At 42.4% G+C, this 25,074-nt stretch overlaps 1 protein-coding gene across 4 annotated transcripts in view; it reads left to right on the top strand.

The window, feature by feature from the left end:
- DENND2B (DENN domain containing 2B) overlaps positions 1 to 25,074 on the top strand; it is a 1,065,289-nt gene that overhangs the window by 907,707 nt on the left and 132,508 nt on the right. For all 4 annotated transcript variants that reach the window (XM_085648132.1, XM_085648131.1, XM_085648133.1 and 1 more), the window contains one exon: positions 10,735 to 10,812. In XM_085648132.1, coding sequence (XP_085504258.1) covers positions 10,735 to 10,812 — 78 coding nt within the window. The remainder of the gene's footprint in view (positions 1 to 10,734; positions 10,813 to 25,074) is intronic.

Genomic DNA, 25,074 nt, shown 5'->3' with positions numbered 1-25,074 from the left:
TTTCAACATCAACGAAAGAATCACTTGCGAATCAACCTATGTAGTATAGATGATTGAATGTCATTGTGGACTCCGCTACATAGGGGGCATCATCTGTCCCCTTAAAAAGAGAATTCTGGAGTACCTCAAAGCGATCCAAAATGGAGACATGAACTATGCCATTGCGAAACACCTGTGTACACATCCAAATAAAGATTGGCACAACATCAGATATTTTGGAATAGCAACAGTTCCAAAGAATGAAAGAGGGGGAAACAGAACCCTGAAGCTAAGGAGACTAGAATCCAGGGTGATAATCAGATTCAGAACCAAGATACCATACGGATTGAATGGAGACGAGGAATTGTCCATTCATCTGTGAGACAGGATGCCAACTGTAACAGATGACATTGAGTAACGACAAGGACAGACAAACAAAGACAAAAGCATGATGTGGTGCTCTGATAGGGCACATGCAGAAATTAAATGGATGTTAGCTCAGTGTGCTGTTGCAAAATCATTATTGATAAGAGCACTGAGCTCTGGAAATAAGTATTGATCACCACTCTGCACGAGGAACAACCATGACAGGGTGGTTCGTGGGTACAGTACATGAGAAGCACTTTGCTCCATATATGGTAGAAACATAATGCAATCAAAGAACAACTTTGAACCACCTTTATTGAAATGAGCACTGAGCTCGGAGTACGTACACTGACCTGCAAGCAGAATAACCAAGATCGGATGTATTGTGGCAACATCCCACCCAAAAACATCCAAAGACTAGGGGTACTGAGCTCAAGAGATGGAAGTTATGAATGGAATACGAAGCCCGAATGTGGAACAGAACAGCAGCACTACGCTGTATCAATGAGGTGATTATGGCGATGCATCCAACAATGAAACGTTTGAAACAATAGTCCACTACATCTACAAAACCCATTTGAGCACTAAGCATGAGTCACATGAAGAAACACCGACATCGGAATAATGGTAGTAATGCCAGACTGTGTTCCCATCATGAAACGATGAGTACTATACAAATAAGCCGACCTTAAAAGATCACAACCCAAAGACAAAGCAACCATGCAAAAGAAAACAACACAAATAATAATATATAACTGTGAATGACATTGGTAATTGTAACACGAGGAACTACATGTCCCATAATTCCTCATGGTAAGCAAAAATGGGTAATTGGTATAAATATTGAAAGAGAGAATGGACTCACAATACAGTGAGCAAGACTAGTGGGGGTTGAAATGCGCTGGTGGTGGTTGCTGGTGGAACTTGCACGTATGCAAATAACATTGTAAAGATTTCAACAGATTCTCCTGCGGCGATTCCCTTTGTGGATACTTTTGGTATATTATAATTAGTGAGGATAGTCCACCCTCGACACCGGCACCCACTGTGTGAAGAGCGCACTCTCCCGGACTGTTTGATGGTACAAAAAAAACATATATATATATATATATATTTATATATATACTGGCTAGGGTCTTAAACAAGTGCATTGAGGACGTTTTCTCAAGTCTTCCAGTTTGCCTTTGAATATCTGGAGATATCCCTAGCTTGTGTTTCCCCAGTTTCCTTGATTCCCTTAAGCTTTAGAGTTTCTGATCTACTTTTAGAGGTGCTCATCTTCTTGTAATATAGATTTGATTACCAAACGACTGCAGAACCTCCGCCTCCATTTGAAGTAGACAGAGATACAATATGTATTGTTTTAAGTGGGTTATCCAGTTTGTCAATAATCATCCTCCAAATGTTATGCCCCAGTGGGCCTAGGTACTGAGCTCTGATTTTGTCATGAACATATGTTTTTTACTTGTAACCTGGCTACCATGCGAAATACACAATTCATAGTACTTCCCAAACACTGTAATCCATAAGGACATTGCAATACATATATACTGAAGCCTGAAGCATACATAATGGAGTTCTATATCTTTTTTTTTTTTACCAATGGGTAATAAATACTTTTTGCAATGTCCTTTAAGGGAATTGAGACAGTTGACAGGATGTTAACATATACAGATGTTTCCCTAAATTTCCTGAATGAAAATAGGATTACAAAATGGTTACCCTTTATGCAACACTGTCATCTCATGATCTAATCTACAGTATTAGAAAAAGCTTCTGTATTTAATATTCAAGCATTTCCTAAAGACGCCAACCATGTAAACGTATAATCGCCGCATCTGCGTTTTCTGGCTTTCGGATCAAACAGGCTTATGTTGCGCTGGAGAAGCTTGTTTGCCTTTCATTGCTCTCAAGCCCGCTTGTTTGTTTTGCTTTCTTTTCAGTTTCATATTATTCTCTCTTTTTTTCTTGTTAGTTTGAGCTCTACAGTGATTCATTAAAGTAAGCATGTCTCCTAGATAATCCCCTTAGCTGGCTGCGTTGAGAGAGTATGTTAGTTAAACCATTGTGATTTAGCAGTAGATGACAAGTACTTTGTGTTTGTGTGTCCATTTGCTATATTGTTGTCGTCAGATATAAGTGAATGGAAGGTCTCTGGTATGTATCAGAACAGTGGAAAGTTTCTTCCACCTACTATTCCAACCTTGTCTCTACCCTAAACCTAAATGTTAGGCTGGAGAATTAATGACACGAGTATTAAAAGGTAAAGGCAAACCTTAAAGCTAGTTACTATTCATATATTCCTAGAATATCTACACAGTTTGAAACACGGCATGTTATCATTGTAATTTCTTAGTTCAGCCAGTTTATAAATAAACTATTTCTCTCTTAACCACACCTCAAAATCCTGTTAACGCATATTTAATTATGAACGCAGAAAGTATGGTCTTTTGATGGACCTTGTTTGCTTTCTTCATTCCCAGGCAACCATACCAATACCCAAATCTGCGAATGATGTATAGTCCTAGGAGTCCTAAGAAATATGTTATGTTATCTTATGTTATTGGCGATTTGTACTCGGAAGAGTGTCCCGGCGCGAGACCAGCAAATGAAAACAGTGAACAAAAAGAAAAAACAGGCTAAATTGAATAGGAAAGTTTTGAGTCTTTTCCTAAACTGAGAGGGATTTTGAAGGCTATGGAGCGTCAGGGAAAGAGTTCCACGACTTAGCTGCCAAATAAAACAGTGAGCAGCCCCCCTTTCTTTTCAAATGGATTTTGGGTACAGAGGCCAGGCACGTATTCGAGGAGCGCAAGAGTCTGCCCGGGACATAAACAAAAAACGTTTCCTCAGATACACCGGACCGTATTCATAGGGTGCTGCATGGGCCGTAACCAAAGCCTTGAACAAGACCCTAGCTTTTAACGGCAGCCAGTGCAAATTGCGGAGATGTTGCCTCACACTAGTGTGTTTGGGTAAGTCCAGCAGCAGCCGCGCAGCGGCATTCTGCACCACCTGCAACTTATCCATTAGGTAGCCAGGGAGACCTACATACAATGCATTGACGTAATCAAGGCGGGAGGTAACTAAGGCCCGTCCTACTGTTTCTTTGGCGGAGAGAGGCAACAGAGGCAGAAAGTTTCTGAGCATCTTGAAAATGCCGAAACATTTACCTGTCAATTTACTAATCTGATTGACAAAGCTAAGTTGTTCGTCAAACCAGATCCCCAGATTTTTCACAGGAAGACCCGAAGGGGATGGTCACGGGGCATCGGCAGGCCAGCAGTCATGCCAAAACAGAGAAGGAAATTCCCCAAAAAACAGTATCTCTGTTTTATCTTTATTGCATTTCAACTGGGTCGAAGTGAACCAGTTGAACACAGCAGACAGACAGGTTCTGACGTGTGCCGTAGCAGACTCGTGCTTTTTCCAGGTGAATAAAAGCTGGGTATCATCAGCATATGCTACTACTTTAGCGCCAAGATCCTCGGCTAGCTGGATTAGAGGGGTCATATATAGGTTAAATAACAGAGGACTCAGTATGGATCCCTGAGGGACCCCTGTTTGCACAGCTTGGATAGTAGATGCGTAAGGGGGGATCCAAACTTGCTGGATACTACCATCAAGGAAGGACTTTAGCCATTCCCATGCTGCACCAATGATACCAAGCTTCTGTAATCGAGCCAGGAGAAGAGCATGGGGGACAGAATCAAAAGCGGCAGATAGGTCCAAAAGGACCAAAACTGCCCTGCCCCCAGCATCTAATGACTCCCGGATGGCCTCTGAGATTTCCACCAAGGCAGACTCAGTGCTATAAGAAGCACGGAATCCAGATGGAGCTGGATGCAACAAACCCTGCTGTTCAGTGTAGAAGGTCAGTTGTTTATTCACAAGTTTCTCACAAACTTTGGCCACGCCCGGAAGCAAAGAAATAGGACGATAGCTGGATGGAATGTGAGGGTCCGGCGTAGGCTTTTTTATAAGAGGGACCAGCATGGCCTGCTTCCATGCGGGAAGAACCAAGGCCGACCCTAAAGATGCGTTGATCAGCTGGTTCACCAGAGGATTAATGACTTGAGCTGTGCGGGCCATAAGTATGGCGGGGCATGGATCAAGAGGGGAACCAGATTTTAAAGAGGTCAAGGCAGCAAGAGATTCAGCAAGTGGTATGGCCGAGAAAGATGTGAAAGCAGTTTCAGTGGCAGAAGCAAAATTGAAATCCGCGTGCACCTGCGAGGTCTGGGCTACTGGTGTGTTAAAGAGCAATTTGAATGATCTAAATTTATTCATAAAAAAGTCAGAGAGCTCTTCGCACCAGACAAGGGAGGGTGTATCTGCATTGTTCATATCTTTAGGAGAAACATAACTTATAGAAGCGTAAGCTATCCACCATGTGCCATGAGGTCTAGGTAGGAAGCAGTGACCAGTAATGGCGAGGCTACCTTATAGCAATACTACAAAAAGAAGTGGAATTGGACAGCCATCTGCAGTTTTAGCTCATATTTCTTTCTTAGTCAAATAGCACTTATATGGCGCTGCTTTTCACCCATTAGGGTGTGGTTGACTACTAGTGGTGTGAGGGGATTTGCTTGACTCAACCCGGGAACAAGTTAGTTTTGATCTCGCTTTTGCAGGGTCCCCTGTAACTGTACCATTTGCATTACCTTTGCTTCTGGCACATATTGCTATCTTGTTTGTGTGACTCATCAAGGATGAATTGTTCAGCAGTGTTCTTGTGCTGACTGGAGCAACAGGTAGCGGTTGCTAACAGGAAGACAATCCTCCAAACGCAGATACATATTTACTCAGGCACTTCTGCCTGCTCCACACACACAAATCTCATTTATGAGATCGTTATCATTCTATGATGCTTGCATAAGTTTATCACAATTTATTTCTAAATCTAAATAAAAGTATGAGTTGACATTGGCATAATATGCCTATCTTCTGCTACGTCAGCATAAGTAGGCACAAACCTGTAGAAGAACTGCCTCTAGACTAGTTAGGTGCACACATGAAGAGTCTACAGGCTGACAGATTCCAGCACAAATAAATTGGAATCTGGGTAACCTAATTCTAGTCTGGGAGAGGTTATAATTTTGTGTCACAATGGAAGTAAATATAAGCCCGATAATTTACCTGATTGGCTTCCTCTTCCAAAGCCCATCTGACTTAATCAGATTGCAAAAAGGCATCATGTTCAAATCTGATGCGGTATTCAGGCTACAGATGTATTTCTGAGGACTGCCAGGTGCATAGCACAGCAGTCGTGGTTGGCATGACTCGCGGGGGCAGCGGGGGGCACGCAGGAAGGGGTCGCACGGGGAGAGGTTTAATTTAAAATTACAATAGAATAAATAAACAGTTAACTTACCCCGCCAGGTCCCACGTCATCTTTTCTCCTCTCCTGAACAGGAAGCAGGCAGCTTCCTTCCCATCCCCTAAGCCAATCGCAACGCTGCAATGGCAGCGTTGTGATTGATCGGGACGCTGACCAGCCTGGTGTCTATGGGGAGGCCATTTTCTCCATGTAGCCTGCATGCAACCTACAGGAAGAAAAGGCAGAGTGCGCATGACTGGTTTGGTCAGCGCCCTCAGTAGTGGGAAAGCCACTCCTCCCCTGCCCTAGAGCAGGACCGCCCACCTGCCTGCCCCCAACCAAACCCTTCTGCTTTCGAGTGCAGTGCGAGAAGCAGAAACATAAATGATATTTATAATACCATTTTATGTTTCTGCTTATCGCACTGCGCGAAAGCAGTGGGGCGACGCTCCTCCGCCCCCTGTAGCACAGGATTAGCGATGCTCTGTCTCATCCTTGATGTCACAGTGCTTTGAGGCATATCTGTAAAAAAAATTCTAGCACTGGAGTCCTTACAGTTGAGACATAACATATAGGCCTACATATTGTGGAATACAGAGGGACACTGGAAAAACCCCTATGTTGTCAATTAGATCCCTTACTTTGTCTGTGATTAGAGTTATTATTGCTCTAAACAGGAATACAGTGTTCAATGTCATAATGTAAATGTTTAGTTTGCAGTGTTGTCTCTAACCTAAGGTCATAGGTAAAGTCATGGTAGGTGCCATTAAAATGTATGCTATTTTCGCATCAGCCATTTACATTATACTTTTTTAATACCAATTGCATCTGAATATGGAAGGTAATATCTTTGTTGTGTATTGAACTTCGACACATGTATTTAAGTAGTTTATTCTTTAACAGAGGAGCAGATAGGTACATGTCCACTCAAAGACTCAGTCTCCACGGATTCCATATGGCCTCACTTACATTCTACACATTGCACAGAATCAGAATGGGCAAATACCTTCTACATCTATATACATGACACATCCCTATACTTAATTTATTTTCTTAAACAACAAGTATATTTATCTCCTTTTACAAAAAAAGTTTTTAAAAAATCTAAAATGAAAACATATTAAATATACATATACTGTACAGATTTGAAAATGGAAAACTATCAGAAATATAATCCTTCAACCATACAGCTGGCTTTCTCTCCCTTTTGGATTCCTTTGGAAAATGCTAATACACTCATTTGAAAAGTTCCTCTTTGTGAACCAGACTCCATTTTGGCATTCCTATCTCTAGGTATTACCTCATCATTTTTTGTGGTGAGCTCTGGCAAAGCGTCACCTGCATCATTTGTGCAAGAATCCCCATCACCACTCATCTCAGAGTTCAAAACATCATTATTCCTAACATCCTCAAAAATATCATCAACCACCAATTCCTTTTAGATTCCATACTCTTCCATCTGCCAGGAACGCAGCAATATTAAACACTTCAACGACTTCCATTGGTTAATAGAATCGGCTTTCCTCCTAGGAAACTTTACTTGGTTTCTTAACTCAAACCCACTGACACACAGCAATCTTGCACTTCCTTGTTCTATGTTTAATATCATACCAGCACTTCCTCTTCGATTGCGAAAAATCTGATCTATCCTTTACCAGTTCTTCAACCAATGTACAATGCTGAACTCAAACAGTCACTCAGTGATATATTCGGTCCTTGGGTTTCTATCAGGCATCAAAACAAATGGAGAATATCCCGTAGCCTCGCACACGGACAACCTATATGCCCAGACCATTGTTTCTAGTTGAACCTCACATTGACCCTGGCTATTGATTGCATGTTTAATAGCGTTCTTTATCACTCTACTGAAGTGTTCAACCATTCTGTTTCTGTTAGGATGTTGTAAAGTGATGTAGTTCTGTATTTTATGCCTAGTCTGTTTAAGTAATCCTTAGTCCTTTGACTTGTAAATTGAACAACATTGTCACTTAACAAGTTGGTTGGAATCCCTTCTACCAAGAGGTCATCTTGAAAACATAGCAATTAATACCAAAATAGAGTTTTGTGCTATTCCTATTGGCCCGGCGATGTCAATAGCAACCCACTCCAATGGTGATTTGGTGCTGGTAAATACTCCTGTGGAAGGTTTCAAAGTGATTAAGGATTTTTCAACAGTCTTACACACCTTACAATCACGCACATCTCTTTTGATTTCCACATCCATGCTGGGCACCAGAACGAGGTCTTGACTGTTTGCTTGTTTCTGATAATTCCAAAATGTCCCTCATGGCACAATCCAACAATATGACTCTCACCTCTCCAGACATTCTTTCCTTGCATACAAAGTTCTAGTCTTACCTCACAAAAAGGTTTCAAGGAATCTATCAACCCAACCTTGTTTTCACCATCCCTTCTGGAGATGTTCTCTAACAGCAAGTCCTCTAGCAACCCTCTAAACGCATGATCTTTAGCCAGCTTTCTTAACTCACTGACATATTCATCAACTTATTCAAATTTAAGTTGCTTCCTCTGAAAACATGTGTACCCTGGATACCAATACAATCTTTTTGAGCAAAATGCTTGCCTAAATTCTCTTGTGAAACATTGAAAGCATTAATAGCCTCACTTCCAGTAACAGATTTGTTCATCTGATTGTACGTTTTTAGTCCCTGGCGACCTAAAGAATGCAGTCAAATGCATTTTTTGTCCTCTTGGAGAATTTTTTCCATCTGAATCTACTGTCGCACTGTACTTAAAAAAATATTCCTTCCACTCACTCCACCATAGCGCTGGTCATGCCGTGATGTCCAAAATGCTTGTAGAGGGCACAAGGAAAATGTCTGAGTCATTTTCCTGAATTAATATAGTGTGGAAATGTTCAGTGTTCTTGCTTCGCCAGTGTACACTGGATTAGTCCACGGTCCTCTCTTCATCACATTACAATACAAAAGAACATTGTATGAAATCCACAAATTTTTCTAGTCTTTGAATTGCGCAACTTCTCCATAAAATGGAAAATAATACTTTGCCAAGTTACTCTAAAACGAAATATTGTCTCCCGATGTAACTTCAGCCAACTGTATTTCAAAACAATACTTTGCCTCGTAATTACGATCCGATCTCCAGCAACCTTTAATCCTAAAGATGCGGGTCACGCCCCTCTTAAAATATTTGTGTGCGGCTTGAAGTAGCATGTTCCATTGCTTTGAGCCCAGTAGCATATGACCGTCACTTTGCATCAGTATGCGCATCAATATGTGCATGCGCACTAGTAGCGTGTGTCGAAGATACCCCCGTGCTCAGGTGAGTCTCTTGCTGCATGCACACTGTTGTTGTTTTGAAAGTGCGCGTGCAGGAGCGAAGTGCAGCCGTTGTAGGAGGCGCAAACCACGGCCTGTCACTGCGGCCGTTACCAGATGCAAACGGCGCTTTCCAGCAAAAGACACTTTCCTCAACACTTTCGATGAAGACCCGCATTTGAGACCTCTGAATACAGTCTCTCTTCCCTGTGAGTCACTGGCCCAGTAAATTCCTCGGCCATACGACCAGAATATAAACACACCGCCCGCTTCTCATTTCCTCTGTTTTTTCCAACTCATCGCCAATATTGTTGTGTATTGAACCTCGACGGGAGGTTGTATTTAAGTAGTTTATTCTTTAACAGAGGTACAGCTACATGACTACTCAGGGACTCCGTCTCCACGGATTCCAGATGACCTCTCTTACATTCTACATGATATTGTACAGAGTCAAAATGGGCAAATACATTCTGCATTCCACATGTATATACTTAACAGTTTTGTTTTCTACATTGAGATTTGTGAAGCTGACGGTCCAGGAGTGGGCATTATCAAATCTTATATCCAATGACCATAAGAAGATCGTTATTTTCGTTCCTCTTTTCTTTTGACTGGCTGTTGTTCCACTGCCGCCTTCCCTCTGCCCTGCAAGAACTTTTCCTCCAAAATGTATTAACACACGATCCAGTTGTTATGTCGTACTGAGCTGATCGCGCATCATATACCGCCTGATGTCATGAATGACCATAGTATGGAAGAAAACCTTTTGAAAACGAATAGCTTGAAAACAAAATGAAGGAATAGTGTTTTATTTGCTAGCAGTAGTATTTCAATACACTCACCTGTGGTTGTGATATGAAATGTTTTTAGGAAAGACAAACACTACATGTAAATCACTGTGCACGAAGTCAGATCCTGGAATGTACTCCGTGTAAGGGAGACACGACCACATCCTTGTGCACCTTGACCTGCATCTGGACCTTGGTTAAGTTATGGCCTAGAAATAGGAAGCAGATTGGCTTTGGTTCCTTATTGTTCCTCATTGTCTGATGAGGATTGTGACTTAAGCCCAGGCAGATTATTTTTAAGTGGGCTCAATATTTTGCATGATTTTAGCCCTCTGTAGACTATTTTGATCAGACAGTGTCTTGTGGGCACAGTAAAACTATGGCGGGGAAACATTTGTCTTGGGACCATTCTCCTGCCAGTATCTTGCTTGAATTTTGAACATGAGGCATGCCCTCACACTGAATTCTCACAGGAGATGGTAAATTGAGTGAAATTTCACAAAATGTTTATTAATTTCACCTAAAAATGTGATTCACCCATCCTTTGTGAGACGATGTGGTTGGAACAAGGAGAATTAGTTCCTTTCAGAGAGGCCCCACATCCTGAATTGCCAAATATGGCTTTGATTGATACATATAAAGAAGACTTTTTCACAGTGAAAGTGGTGATCAGCGACATCGTTTGTTGCTTTAGTTTGACAATGAGACAGCAGGCTCATTAACTAGGGGTCTGGGCAGGTGTTAGCCAGTTGTTCTGCTCTCATTCCATTGTCTACATATGGATCATTTTCAGCAGCATACCAGTTACTGGAACACATGACAGCTTAGAAGATCTACGTGGATATTACACATTTTGGAGGGGAAAAAAACATTGGAAATGAAATATTGAGAGAACAGAAGCAGTATTTGTTCATGTACATCATAATAGACATATATTCTCACCAATTGCCATTCAAAGTGTAACCATTGATTTTGTTTCCAGCCTAGTGGTAAAGGCCCGCGTCTGCCTGAAGTTTACTGTGTCATCAGCCGGCTGGGATGTTTTGACTTGTTTTCCAAGGTAAGATTTTTCATCATCACTTACTTTTTTATTGGCTGTATAGAGCAGTAGAATCACATTGAATCAGAGGTCTGAATTTCAGCACTTCTGTCTATACCATTTCGTTCATCGAAGAATGTGTTACCTACACATCTGACACAATCTTCGATTAAAGGAACAGCTGTGTCCATGGAAATTGGCAGCGCAATGTAATTTTCCATGCCTTGCTGAATTATTTCTCAGCTGGATGGTAATTCTTGGTATTTTACTGTAGATGGAAGCCCTGGGGAGCGGCTGCTTGTGTATTCAATTGTTCAGTATGAAGTCAGTGGGGAAGAAATGGAATCTGCGCACTGTGGTAGCTGTTCTTTTTTATTGTACACTTGAACGCACTTTCCAAATGTTCAAAAGAATGTAAACTGTACTGAAATGTCGACCATATTAGATTACCTTCTCATTTTAAGAGATCGTTGTTTGACTCATTCATCTGAGTGCGATGGGACGTCACCACAGAACGGCTCCCAGTCTGTTCGGTCTCATCCTCAGGGCCGGCCCTTAATCGGGCTGATCGGGACAGTACATTTGGTGTTTGTGTGGGGGGAGGATAGGGGGTTGATGGGGTGCTAACAATTATGCTGAGGTACATCAAGGGCTGATTAAAAAGTCTTTTACGAGACCCAAATGAGACCAAGTGAGATGACCGAGCTGCCGTTTGCATAACCTAGAGTCAGGCGGCTACCTGCTGCACCCTTTGGAATATTGGCGCCCCAGGCTCGGGCCCCGCTCACCCACGGCTAAGGCCGACCCTGCTCATAGCTCAGTACCAGTGCCATTTACTAGCTAAGTGCTGAGAACGGACATTATGGGTCACTTTGTGTGGACACAGAAAGAAAGAAATATAACATATAAGTAACTCACCAATAAGAACTACACACCCTCAGACCCACTGATAGAGTTAGGCAGCAGATCGCATTGTCCAAAGGACGGACAGTGGACGGACAGACGCATGGACACACACACACACACACAGCTAAACACACATTCTCCCTCCCGCCCCTCGACCTGGAAGATACATTACACCTCCACCCAATAAAGGATCCTCATTTGAGACAACCAATAAACTTGCTTTTCACATGCACACCGGTTTGGCGAATGGTTGCATACTCACCCTCTGTTCTTCTCCCAGCTCCTTCCTAGTCATTGGAATAATCTACAGCCAAACCAGACTGACATATCACAGACCCCAGGTAACAAGAATCGACGGCCCGATGTTCTATTGGTTCAACCAACCAGAGCAGGACGCAGAGAACTGTCTGCTCATGTGACTCCCAAATACGATTGTATTTAATGTGAAGCTGACTAGGCAGTCTTTGTGAAACCACCTCAAAGCCTTGCCCATGATTCCTAGAGCGCTGTGTGCCAGGCTAGTGTGTTCTAGTTCTAGTACCGGACACTGGTGGGACATACACGCTGAGATACCTTGCCATTGGATCAAACGATGCTACTGATCTGGAACTGCACGGTAAAGTGACGCTTAGAAGATCTTATTCCATACTGCAGGGTTTATCATACACGTGGCCCAGGGCCCCAGCGGTGACCAACAGAAAGTTCTGATGTGGTCTCTTGGTGGGCACAGATTTATCAATAGTAAGTCACAAACAACTTAGTAATTTTGCACATGTATATAGCAGGGCCTTGGAAGAGCACAGCTCTGGTCACTGAAGACAACGGGGTTGCATTCATAAAACCCTACTCAACACAATGTATCATAATGAGTTCATGTACAAACAACATAATTCTGGATGTGATCTAATGTAATAAGCCATTAGCAAAGCCAATAGGCCTGGCATTGGCAAGCTGATGCAAGGCATTTTTGTCTTAATTTTTTCATTGCAAGTCTATGCCACAAAAAAGAAAAATATTCCTTCACCTATATGCCTGCAATAAAGAAATGTTTTTTATAAACATTCACTGATACAGACATTTTACTTGTGCTTGTTTAAACGACAAGCCGTTCAGTTGTCCATGCATATTATTATTATTAGTCGTAGTATTAATAATAGCAGTAGCATTAGTAGTATTGGTATTACAGACAAGAATAGATCACCTCCTAGCCAAGCATTCAAATTGCAGTCAGCTATGTTACAATATCAAACACACTTTATAGCATGAACTTTTAAAATCGACAGATGCAAAATACATAGCTGCTATTTAATTTAACAAAAAATAACCAATAAAATACAAGGGCACTCTTTGAACTCGTTTTGTAACTGAAGACAAATGAACTATTTTTAGGGTAATTTAAACAATGTGTATTGGCTTTATGGAGTCACTGGATGTAAAGAAAGCCACCGGGTAAATTGGACTGGCCCACTGCCCTTTGTTGTAGGTTGTGTGGGCGGAAGCAAGATGTGAATGGCAGTTTAACAGACCAATAGATGAGGCCCTATAACCAAAAGCCCTTGTGTGTGTATATTTTGCTTATTTTATGTTGGGGGGTGGACAATGGTCTGGGAAGACTCCTTAAGCTGTCTCAAAGGCCAGACCTAAAGAACACAAGTGATACAGGCTTCACTCACAGAAAATGCGGTATAATTTAAGGGTCAGTGTATTTAACCTTGACAGCAAAGTTGCCCCATTAAGTGTTAGACTTTGCTCCACCATTGATAGTCCTGTTAATGTGTGTGCGCCACTTTAAATTGCACGGTCAGCAAAATTGTAAAGCAGACATTGGAGCTGATTGAAAATAGTTCATTACATGGACAATGATACACCCCAATCCATGCACACAAGATCTGCACGGAACCGACAGGTGCTACATCTGGAACATTACTTTTAATGTCCAATGGTAGTAGGTCTTGCTAAGCTTTCTGTAGCCACCTCAGCCAGAACCTCATCTACTCGAAATGGACTCAAAGTCACTCTCCCAACTCAGATTGACCCAACTCAGCTTTTCACATCTGAAAAAGCATCGCCGCAACAACCAGTAGGTCAGATGTAGTGCCGCCTGCCGTAGACGCAGAACCTAAAGGAGATACCATTCTCAACCCTGGAAACGGCGATAGAGTGAAACTGAAAACAGAAATGCTGATGGTGGGATTCAGTATTACTAAGGCTTTATTTCAGGATTACTGCTAGCCCTGCCTTTGGGTCTGCCTCGAATAACAGGCACCATGAACCATAGAAGATATTATGCAATTACATTCTGTAATGGCTCAATGCAAGGATTGCACAAGGATGAAAAGCAGTTTAAACAGCCTGACAACGACACAGGGTGTTGGACGAGATGCATGTAGACACTGTATCACCATAGGCTGTGGGGAAGCTAACCTGCCAGTATGCATTTGGAAACACTCATTTTCATGTACTAAACTAGCATTGTAAAGCCTGTGCGATTTTTATGTAAAGGGTTACTCCAATTCCGAATTCTTTCTAAGCAATGTATCCCCCCATCACTGGTTCACTATGTAATCCTCCCTCTTTTCAAGGTGAAGCTGCCAGTCTTCCATTTCCCCCAAGGCTATATTAATTTCACAGACACAATGGTTTAATCCTCACTCATAAGCCTTCGCAGCAGTTTCTCTTTTGTTCAGAGGTATTCATTTCAGTTTTTATTTATTATAAAATTTGTCCGAGCTGGACTACAAAGCTGCACATGTTAACTTGCGTGGAAATAATATGAGTTAAGTACCTCACGTACACTTATCTGAGAAGCACTCTTAGCTGTTCATCAGACAATGTTCTACAAAGCCCAGCGCACCCTCACATAAAATGGAAGCTGTAAACAAAGAAACTCACAACCGGCTCATTGTGCATCTCTTAAGAGGTTGTCACCGAGCTGGCTCCGCTTCACAGTTAAAATTCAAGGAGTTTATACTGAGGCGTGCAGCCGCAGGCAGTTCTCTATTAAGATAGCAGTCCAAATATGTTATGTTTGATGCAGAATCAGCAGTTTTTGAAACGTAAGAATATTTTTATGCGACTCTTCTACACCCAGTTTGACTGCCTTTAGACGCCTTAGCAGATTTATGTCACAACTGAAGGTGATGGAGACCACGGCACTGTGTCTATTGCTCTGTTTATCAAACATTGCTTCGGCCGCAGCCGACTCCTGAAGCTTGAATCAGGCTTACACTGGGTGACCTTGCATATCAAGTCATTTACTTACATATACCATTTTATCCGATTAGTTTACGAGCTCGGGTGGACATATAGGTCTCAGAAGTCTTGGTATCTGGAAACACGAACCTTCAGACGCTTCCGGGCACTACGCCATACTGTAGCAGGCTCTCCAGAAGGTCCTTGTCACTCTCCTTTGAACAGACCTAAGGGCTGAGTTCACTCTGGTCTTTTGGGAAGAGTTCGACCACTCCTCACTCGTCTCTCCCTCTATTAAGGTTAGGTTTTTGGTGAACTTCAATTTACCACAAAGTTCTTCTCCAGGTGATCTCGGTGTTTATGTATTGTTGGTTAAAAGTCTTAGTTCAATTGTTTAAAGCTCCTTAGTACTGCTAGTTGATGCAGTAGTAGTAATAACACCGTTAGATACATTATCACATGAAGAATATACACTTTTTGACACCAAATATCTGTATTAAAACATCCACAGACCACATCAGCAATGTCGTCCATGCTGCCAGGTGAGCAAAGACACAACTGCGGCTGAATTATCAGACAAAACTCCAGCACACCTGTATTATTGCAATATGTCTTTATTTTATTAATGTAAATGCAGTTATTACAGAAGATGAAAGGAGGAAGAAGCTCCTACCAAACTACTAAATATGCCAACAAATCAACACTGGCAACCAACATATTTTGGAGCCTCGCTGTAACAAAAAAGTTAAACGTCCATGCACTAAAAGCAATTTTGCATTCCCAGTTGTCTTCTTATTAGCTATGTATCCAAAGAGGGGGACTGCGGGCTTTTATACAGGTCCAGCATACGTCCCCAAAAGTAATCCAACAAGATGAGTATGCAGTTCCTACCGAGGAGAAGGGACAATAGGTTGACTAAGTGTAAACCAACGTACACTGAACGAAGGGAGGAAAAGGGGAATTCCTCCTTTCAGAATAAGTGCCCTCACACACCCAGCCAGCTAGGTGTCATGCTTCATCATAGGGTGTGCTCCTCATCAGGTCGGCGCTGCAATACCTGACGTGCACCCTATGAGGGGCTCTTTGGCGGAGATCTTTTATTCCATGCCGTATTGGTGCAGTGGGTATGAGGGGGCCTTAAAAAAGTGTAGATGTGTGAGAAGTGGGTCACTAGACTTTATGTGGATTAAAACAGGAAATAGAAGTCCACTCAAAACAATTTTAATGAACCTGGCTCCTATCCTGATTAAAAAGGATGTGGCGTACCCCTGTCTCAATGTTGCAAGATATTGCGCATTATCTGGTGGTAAACATATTTCTTGCCCCCGTATCAAGGTAGACAGCAATTCTTCAGGACCAAAGCTAACAGTGTGATCTACACTACTTGTGGTTGTCTAAGTGGGTAAAAACAGATAAACCACAAACAGCACCCTACGTGTAATACCTGTAAATCGGTTCAGCCAACCCTACTTGGGTTGCTGGCTCATATTGTCGACTTCCGGCATGAAAAGACACTCAGAAATGTAGTGTTGTGCGTTCACTACGAAATCGCCGGAGGACCTACCCCAAACACTGCTATCACATTTCCATAACACGTTAGAATTCTAGAGGTAAGGTAAGGTAATCTCTTTATTTCTTGATTAATAAAAACCTTTGCATTCAGCTACATAGTAAAACACCTATACAAAAAACACAAAACAACCCATTTGATAATGATAGAGTTGATAAACACTCATTTAAGAATTACGATGTTCGCATTCTAGAGAGCAATTCAACATTTGGAGAGGATTCTCTGGAGATAATTCATAGCGCACACACCCACCAGCTCATTCATTCATCCCTCCATTGTGCAGCATCTTGTGTCAAAGCAGAGGACAGGACTGTGTGTTGTTATAATCATGCAGGACTAAACGAATAGTATATGACGCTCTTCTTCAGGAGAGTTTCATTCCATCTTATTCAAGGCACATTGTTGTACATATGAATGCAGCTGTTATGCTTTTGGTCTCGTTCTGATAGTTCTTGCCTCTGGAGTGAAAACTTTAATCCGGAAACTGTTACACTGTGTTCAGGTTGAGTCTATCAAACAGCGCCTGTTGGATGCCTACAAGCATATTCGAAGTTCTGCGCATTGTTTAGGATTTCTTTCTAACAAAGTTTGTTGTCACATGGTGGCGTCTAGGGCGAGGTTCACTGTGGTATGGAGTTTTGGGTGTTTTGATACCCCGATCACTCCTGCATGACATAAGTTCTAGAGTTGACTGGTGATCTTGCCTTCTTAGAGCTACTCAATGGCACCCTTTTGTGTAGCACCAGCAGGTAATACCATCCAACACTGTAGAGCCTCCAGCTTTGCGGAGTGAGATTCTGAGCTGTGACATGAGTGGGAGTGTTGGGAATGCATGTTATTCAAATGATCAAATGAGCAGAATCTTAGCATGTAATGTGGTAAATGCCACCTATTCCGAGTTTTCAACTAGAAAATGTAGCATAAAACCAGAATCCGTTTCTAATACACGAATTCCGTATGTTTTCCCTTTTCTGCTGGGCCTTTTCCCCGATAAATGTCATCAGGTTTGCCTTGCCAGAATTTATCTGGGAAAACTGCGAGAGGGTGTGATAATTAACACAACTAGTAATTCCGATCCATGGGCACGCACATATTTGCACAGGAATGTGACTTTAGCCCTTAAATTGTAACGAGTCTCATAAAAGAGAGAAAGGTATGCCTGCTTAGTTTCATGGGTATGGTACTTTACATCACTTGAGTGATTATTCTGTGGAGGGCTAAAAGAATATTCAAGTCACCAGATTTCCAGTGGGGCTCCTGGGACTTGAAATACATGAGCACCGTCATAATTTATGTGATTGCTTCTCTAACCATTTGCATTACGAAATATTTTTTCATGTGCAGCCTATTTTTTTATAGGGCTTATACCTCCTGCTCAGACTCTTCCATTTGATTATGTAGTTAGATTCCCTGATCCAGCAAATCCATTTCACATTATGAGTAAACACCCTGAAGGAGCAAATAATTAACCTTCTAGACCAAGTTGACTTGGAAAAGTGTAGTGTGTGTGTGGCCAATAATGCTTACCAGTTTCCTGATCAGGTGAAGTTGTGTTCTTCTATATGGAAACTCTGACTTCTTTCATCACCGTAACCCAGCAGCAGCGCACGAGTTGGAGCCCTAGAAGGGTCCACAAATAGTTGACTTGTCACTTTGTTTCTTCCCAACACATTGTCCATATATTGTTTACCATCATTGAAAGGAAATGATCGAAAATTGAAAATTGAACCTACCTACGTTTTTGAAGAACCCAGGAAGCATTTACACCCAGGTCCTGACCCATGAGGCAAAGATGTTTTGTTGCCACATACCAAGTGAGTGATATTTGATGTTTTAGGGCTATCATCCTCCCGCCTCCTGGTGGTGGTGCTCAATGAGACCGCTTGAATCACACTGCCATAGAAGCAGCCCTCCCTTTGGTTTATTAAACAAAAAATTATATTCAGGAAGAGACAGCCTATTACCCTCCACTCACAGTACTGGGTGGATCCCATTCCTGTAGTAACCCGCTTAGTAAATCACCTTCGCAGACATGATGCACTAGAGGAGGACTGCACCTGTAATAGCAAAAAAAAAGCAACACGAGTACAATGGCTTCTTTTTCTGCTACTTGCCAAACACTGCTCAAAGTATTACATAACTCCAATTTTAGCGTTTTTCATAAATGATAATTTTGTATTTGCATTTTGCTTCTCCCCAGAGCAGACATAGTAGCAGTTCTGTGATTGAGGATGTATTTGGCTTGGATGGCATGCCACGTTGGCTCCAAGCAGCGGGATCTTAGGCGGATACAGTAGTTCAGTAAAGGTTTATTTTCAGAACTTTACGCAGATGATGATTTAATGTAAACCATTTAGTGTGGTGAGGGAAGTGGGGGTCTAGAATTGGTCTGTCCACATGTGAAGGAGCCTGATGTCCTTTTCATGCTCAGTGGTGTAGACACATTTGCATGTCAGTTAGTCCAATAGAAACATCACAAAGTGGTTCAGTTAGACAGACATACAGACAGCTCCGTGCCCGCGCCTGGCCTCACAGGCAGCAGTGAAAAGATCCCCCTTCCAGGTCAAACCACAAGCTTGCTCAAGTATTTTCTTTCCTTTTTTCCGTCAGGTGGATGGTGTTCATGTTTCCTGCAGTATGGGAAAGCTAAGCTGCGGCCATGTTTGTGTTGGCCCTGGCGGTCTACAAGCGGGAAGGGATAATGGGCCGAATCAGACGTTCTATTTGCTTTCCATGTAGCTTTATTGTTTTCCTCTGCCATATGAAAGGGAGAATTACCTAATTGCAGCTAGGGTTTCCAGCCTTAAAAGAATGACCCAGCTAAACTCAGGTCACTTCAGGTTTGGGTTCAAATTAGATTTGCAAACCAAGCATTAAATGTGCTTTAAGGTTTCCCTAAAGAGCTTCCAGACACGACTTCCTTGAATTTCTCAGCTTTGGGGAAAGTTTCTTCACAGGAAAAGAAAATGAAAACTGAAAATAATAATTTTAGGCCAAGATCTGAGAAGACGCAGTCAAAAGAGCCATTCTACCTTTGTGTCATTGGATCTCAAGTGTCCAATGTTGGCCCACAACGGCCAGGATTTAGGATATTCACTTCTGCTAAAATGGCTAACAAGGAATCTAAGAGGGTGTCAACCATGGGCACTTCTTTGCTCTTCACCCTTTGTAAATTCGGGGTCTTAGACAATTTAAACGTCAGAAAGAGAGAAATAAAGACAGTTAGTTCTTAATTTTGATTATTATTGTACTGATCATATTATGAAGAATAATGATCCACGAGGAGAAGCCAGGTGACTGTCTCCTACGGGGGAGGTGAGCTTGAGAATAACCAAAGAGTAGAGAAAGAATGCCTTGTTTTTAACAGGTGTGTTTTGGATCTGTGCTGGGCCAGTGATTTAAAGATGGGACATTAATCAATAGCTCCCTGAGCAGAAGTGTTTATCTTTGATCAAGTTCTTACGATTGCAATGTGCCAAAAAGGCAACTAACTCAAAGGCATAGCTTTAAAATATATTTTGATGCCTCAGAATGTTTTACGTTTATGTTTCTGCTTTATTTCATGGGCATGTCAAATGGTCTGAAACTTCAGAAAATTATTGACCGTTTACGAGAGCACTTTGCCAACACACTGCATGATTGACGTGGATTAATGTATGACATTGTTCTGCATTCTGTCCATCAATTGTTCTTTTTGCATTTGTCACCCCTAGTGGGACGGGTGTGCCCAGAAGTTGGTCCCATGCTCTCCATGCCACTGGACTCAAGCTATCCTGGCTGATGAGGGGTGAAACCCCGAAACCGGTCCTAGGATGCTTGTTTCCAGTCCAGGGAGAACCTAGCCTGGCAGTTCGGGCTGGATTGTTCTCCTTGGGTGCAGGGTCAAGACTGATTTGCATATGGCTGGGTCCAAACTGGAATCGCATGATGAGCAAAACAACGATGGATTTAGGCCCAGATCTTAGTACAGTGGTGAATGGATGACATTGTTTTGCATTCTGTCCATCAATAGTTCTTTTTGTGGAATAATGTGTCACATTTACTGTCACGAAATCTTAGGATGTGAAAGCTCAATCTTCACTTAAAGAAGTACACTTCATAACTTAGTGACTTCACGGCTGGGAAAGCCTTATTGTGTCTCAGAATCCATCTAATCTGTGGCCTCCCCTTTGTAGCAAACAAACTTGTACTAGTGACACATGCACAATCCATTACTCCAATAAGCCCTCATTATGAGTAGCCCAAAGACCGATCTCTATGAGCATACAACTTTAGGCAGTGCTGAGGGGCCAGGTGTTGTCACACCTGGAATTACCGGGTGAAATATTACCGTACATAGTAATCCTGGGTGTGAATCCACACCTGGTATAATCATGGTCATGGGCTATGGACATCTGCATACACCATCCCCCGCCCAATGTCTGCCACTACATGGGTGGAACATGGAATGTTCCCTCAGTGAGTCCACAGTCTCCCGTTGCTCGAGATGCCCTGCCTACTCCCTGCCTTTAACCCCGTGACCTGCTTTAGTCCCCAGTCCCCTTTACCACCTGCTCAGGGTAGGTCCACATCTTAATATCTAGTCACAACTGAATAACTTGAAATAGCCAGATTTAGGTACAGGATACTGGCTTCAATTGGAAATTCTAGCCCCCTCTATCCCTGGACCTACATCCAGTCTATTCATAATAATGCACATAGGAGGAAATACACTGCTTAGCAACTAACAGCCAGTCAGTGTCCTGTCCCAAGTAGGAAACCAAGACCCACCCTCCTGAATGAAGAGAATTGCTCACTTCCTTAGAGCAGAGCTAAGCTCTGATCCTCCTTTTCTTCTTGGTGGCATTAATCACTATGGACCACAAATCTCTACTCAACAAGATCTCATCATCATGCTTAATCAGTGACTAGTTCTGTACTAGATCACCTCATTATATCCAGCAGTACTCAGTAGGTCAAAGTGACATCCCATCTCTCCACCTATATCTGTTCCCCTTTTCCTACAATACCAGGAGATCCTAACCCTGGGTGGCAGAGTTGTACAGAAATAATACATAGCATAATATAAAATGACATAACATACCATGGCATCATAACATATACCATAAGATACCATAACACATTGATTTCCTAATTTCCCTGCAAATAAAGATGCATTATAACTGGTTGAATGCCTCAATGGTGTAGGTCCTGGAGGCTTCACTTAATTTAACTTTCCTTACTTTTCTAAGGACATTTCCCTGGCTGCTTCTGAAAGAACTTGCAGGTTGGTAATCACCATTTATGGCCATCTCACCCTCTTTGCTCAGGTCAACAGAGGCACAAAGCAGTGTCAGTCCTCCTTTGCATTTTAAGTTGAATCCTGCCTCGGCTGTTCCGCCACAATAGATTACCACCATCTTCACGCTGCTGGTCATCCCCAAGTTTTACTGCTGCTGTGTATCTTCAGTTTACCTCGTCCTCAGTCTGGAACACTCAAAGGGCATCTCCCTGATTTGTTATAGTCTTTGTGACAAAGGGGGAAATTCAAAACCTTCTGTTTATTTGGTACAGTCTTACATAACCCTGTGCCCCACTACATCTCCTCACGGATGGTTCAGTATCAGCCGGCCTCATGACCTCTCTCAATGATACAGAAAGGTATGGCAGAGAACTGGAGAGGTCTCTTCCCTGTGTAATAATGTAAAGTGGTGTCTTGGTGCGGAACGTTCCAGAGAGCATAACACCCGCCAAAGCAGCTGTCTTCAAAATAGCAATGTTTTAAATGGACACATAATCCTCCTCTCCCCTAATTGGTTGTAGTAGGTCATTCTACTGTCCTCCCTCTACGGCCAATCAATCATTCAGCATGTGTAAAGTGCAACACTGTCCCCTCTAGTGGTATATTGGTACTGTGTCTCTGTAAAAAGAGCCAGGTCCAGAGTCTCTTTTTGAAGTCTGCCAGCAAGAGGGCTGCTGTGCGGAGCTGGGGGGAGGTCGTTCCAGGTCTTGGCAGCAATGAGGGAGAAGGAGCAGCCACTGCTGCGGCAGCGATGGAATCAGGAGATGTGTGGGAGGGTGAGTGAGGAGCAGCACAGGTGTCTAGAGGGTTGGTGGAAGTTCAGTCGATGGTTGATGTAGGCAGGTCCTAGATTGTGGAGGGCTTTGTAGGCATGTGTGAGAATCTTGAACTGGCAACTCTTCGGGATGGGGAGTCAGTGGAGGTCTCTTAGGTGGGGGGTGATGTGGGTTCATTTGGGGAGGTCTAGGATGAGTCTGGCTGTGCTGTTCTTATGGTCTGGAGTCTTCTGAGGAGCTGGGTGGAGATGCCGGCATAGAGGGCGTTGCCTTAGTCGAGGCGGCTGGTGATCAGGGCCTGAGTGACAGTCTTTCTGGTGTTGGTTGTTTATCTGTTGGAAGAATCTGCAGAGCATGCGAAGTGTGTGGAAGCAAGAGGAGGTGACTGCATTGACTTGTCATTTCATGGTCAGTTGCCTGTCGAGGATGATGCCGAGGTTGCGTGCATAGTCGGTCGGTGTGGGTGTAGGTCAGAATACTTCAGGCCACCCATGCATAGGTGTTCTTCCCGAAGATCAGTCTTGTCAGAGAAGAGTTGGAGGCAGTTGTCTCTCTTCCATTTGGCTATGTTGGTCCTGGCATTGCAAAAGTTGGTTTTGGCATTGGAGGGGTCCTCGGTGGGCGAAAGAATCAGTTGATTATTTTCTGCATAGGAGATTATGTTGAGTGCATGTCTGTGAGGGGGATCATGTAGAAATAGTCACAATAATGTTGAACAGGGTGGGGCTGGGAAATGATGCTTGTGGGACGCCGCATATGATGTCTTTGGGGGCGGAGGTGAAGGGAGGCAGTCGGATGCTCTGTGTGCGTCCTGTAAGGAAGGATGTGATCCACTTGAGGGCGTCTTGCTGTATGCCTATGTTGTGGAGTCTGTCGATGAGGGTGTTGTGGGCGATGGTGTCGAATGCCACGGAGAGGTCGAGGAGGATCAGGGCCACAGTTTCTCTGTGGTCCAGGAGTGTATTGATGTCGTCTGTGGTGGCAATCAGCGCGGTCTCAATGCTGTGGTTGGCGTGGAATCCTGATTATGAGGCATCCAATAGGTGGTTAGCATTAATTTATTTTTGTCATGGGGAGCGCATATAGAATAAGGTTATGGTGATTAAGCAGTCAATGTATTTGCCACATAAAAAAGGAGGACGTCTAAATAAGTGTTCCTGCTGCTCTATACAGAGTCCATTATATTGAGTCAGTGAAGGTGCTTGGGTGAAGCCTAGTTGCATCATCTGAAGGGTAACAGCATTCAACAGTTTTTGTAGTTGGCGGATCAGATATTTAGCTAAGATTAAATATACACTGTTTACACTGCTTAAGATTATTATTATTATTATCATGATTACTAAAGGCACTGTGTGGAAATTACAGAAGAGGAAAGATTCACTTCAGAAATCTTAACTTCTTTTCTTTTCTTTTCCTCTTTCTTTTTCTAGTTCTTCCCCTTTTTCTGCCCAAAACTCAAAAATGTAAAATGCTATTTTGTCTTTAGGTACAATTCTTATATTATTGCTTTTCCTTTTCTTGGAATAAGTGTATGTTTCATATGGAGTTTTATTTGTCATTTATTCCATTAAATCATCTATTCAGTTTGTCATCACGCAGCTAATTTATCTATAAGCCTTGCTATATATTGTACCTATGTTTATAATTCTTTCAATAAAGCTCCTTAAACTAAAAAAAAAGAAATCTTAACTTATGTTTAATGTCACTGCTACCTGTAGTGTCATATAAAGTTGTGCATCAAACATCACTTTTAAGTTCTTCATAATTCGAAGATTTCAGGAATATCCAAGGCTCAATGGCCACCTTTCTGCTTGTTTTCCAACCATTATGGTCTCACTTTTTAAAGGTTTCATGTTTCCGAAGTTGAAATGCAGTCGGCTTTTTTTCTGTGTCTCAATATTAGTGTAACCATGGGTTGTATAGTGTCATTAAAAAAAATCTGTAAAAAGGTTAAGCTTGTGGCTCTCCACAACTTCGTAAGTCCAGGTTAGAGCTGAAAAGAGCAAAGGATACTTTTGAACATGAGGACGGAGATGATGAAATTCTTTTCAGAGTCCGGCCCTAAGCACTGACCTCTGAAAGGCTGGACGGCGAATGCTTTAATGGCTAATAGGATGCCAAATGCTGTGAGTCTCAACAAGAGCTCTACCTGACAGAATATGGCTCTTTTTCTCATGTTTGATTCCTATGACAGACATGGCCAAAACTGGTCACAGAAATAAGAGTAGTTTCACTGCTACTGGCATCTTCGCAGGAGTTAGGAAGTAGTCAGAATGCAAACAGAATAGCTGTTACACATGTTGAAGCCAAGTCCTGGAAACTCACAATGGTCCTCTGCTGCCATATCTTTGCTTTAAAGCGACTTTCCAGAAGAGCCAGAAATGTTTGTTATCCTTAAAGCATTGGGACTGCACCCTATCAAATTTTGTACTAACGACCTGCATTTATTGAATGGAGAATCCCAAGTCTTCTATTCCTTCTATAACCTTCTGGATGCTTCAGTGCTACAGGAAAACAAGCAAAAAGGAAATGAAGGTGTCTAATTTTAATTTTAAATA

The sequence above is a fragment of the Triturus cristatus genome, chromosome 3_2 (assembly GCF_964204655.1).
Source record: "Triturus cristatus chromosome 3_2, aTriCri1.1, whole genome shotgun sequence".
In the NCBI taxonomy this organism is placed as follows: domain Eukaryota; kingdom Metazoa; phylum Chordata; class Amphibia; order Caudata; family Salamandridae; genus Triturus; species Triturus cristatus.
This window is presented reverse-complemented; position numbering and strand designations above follow the sequence as displayed.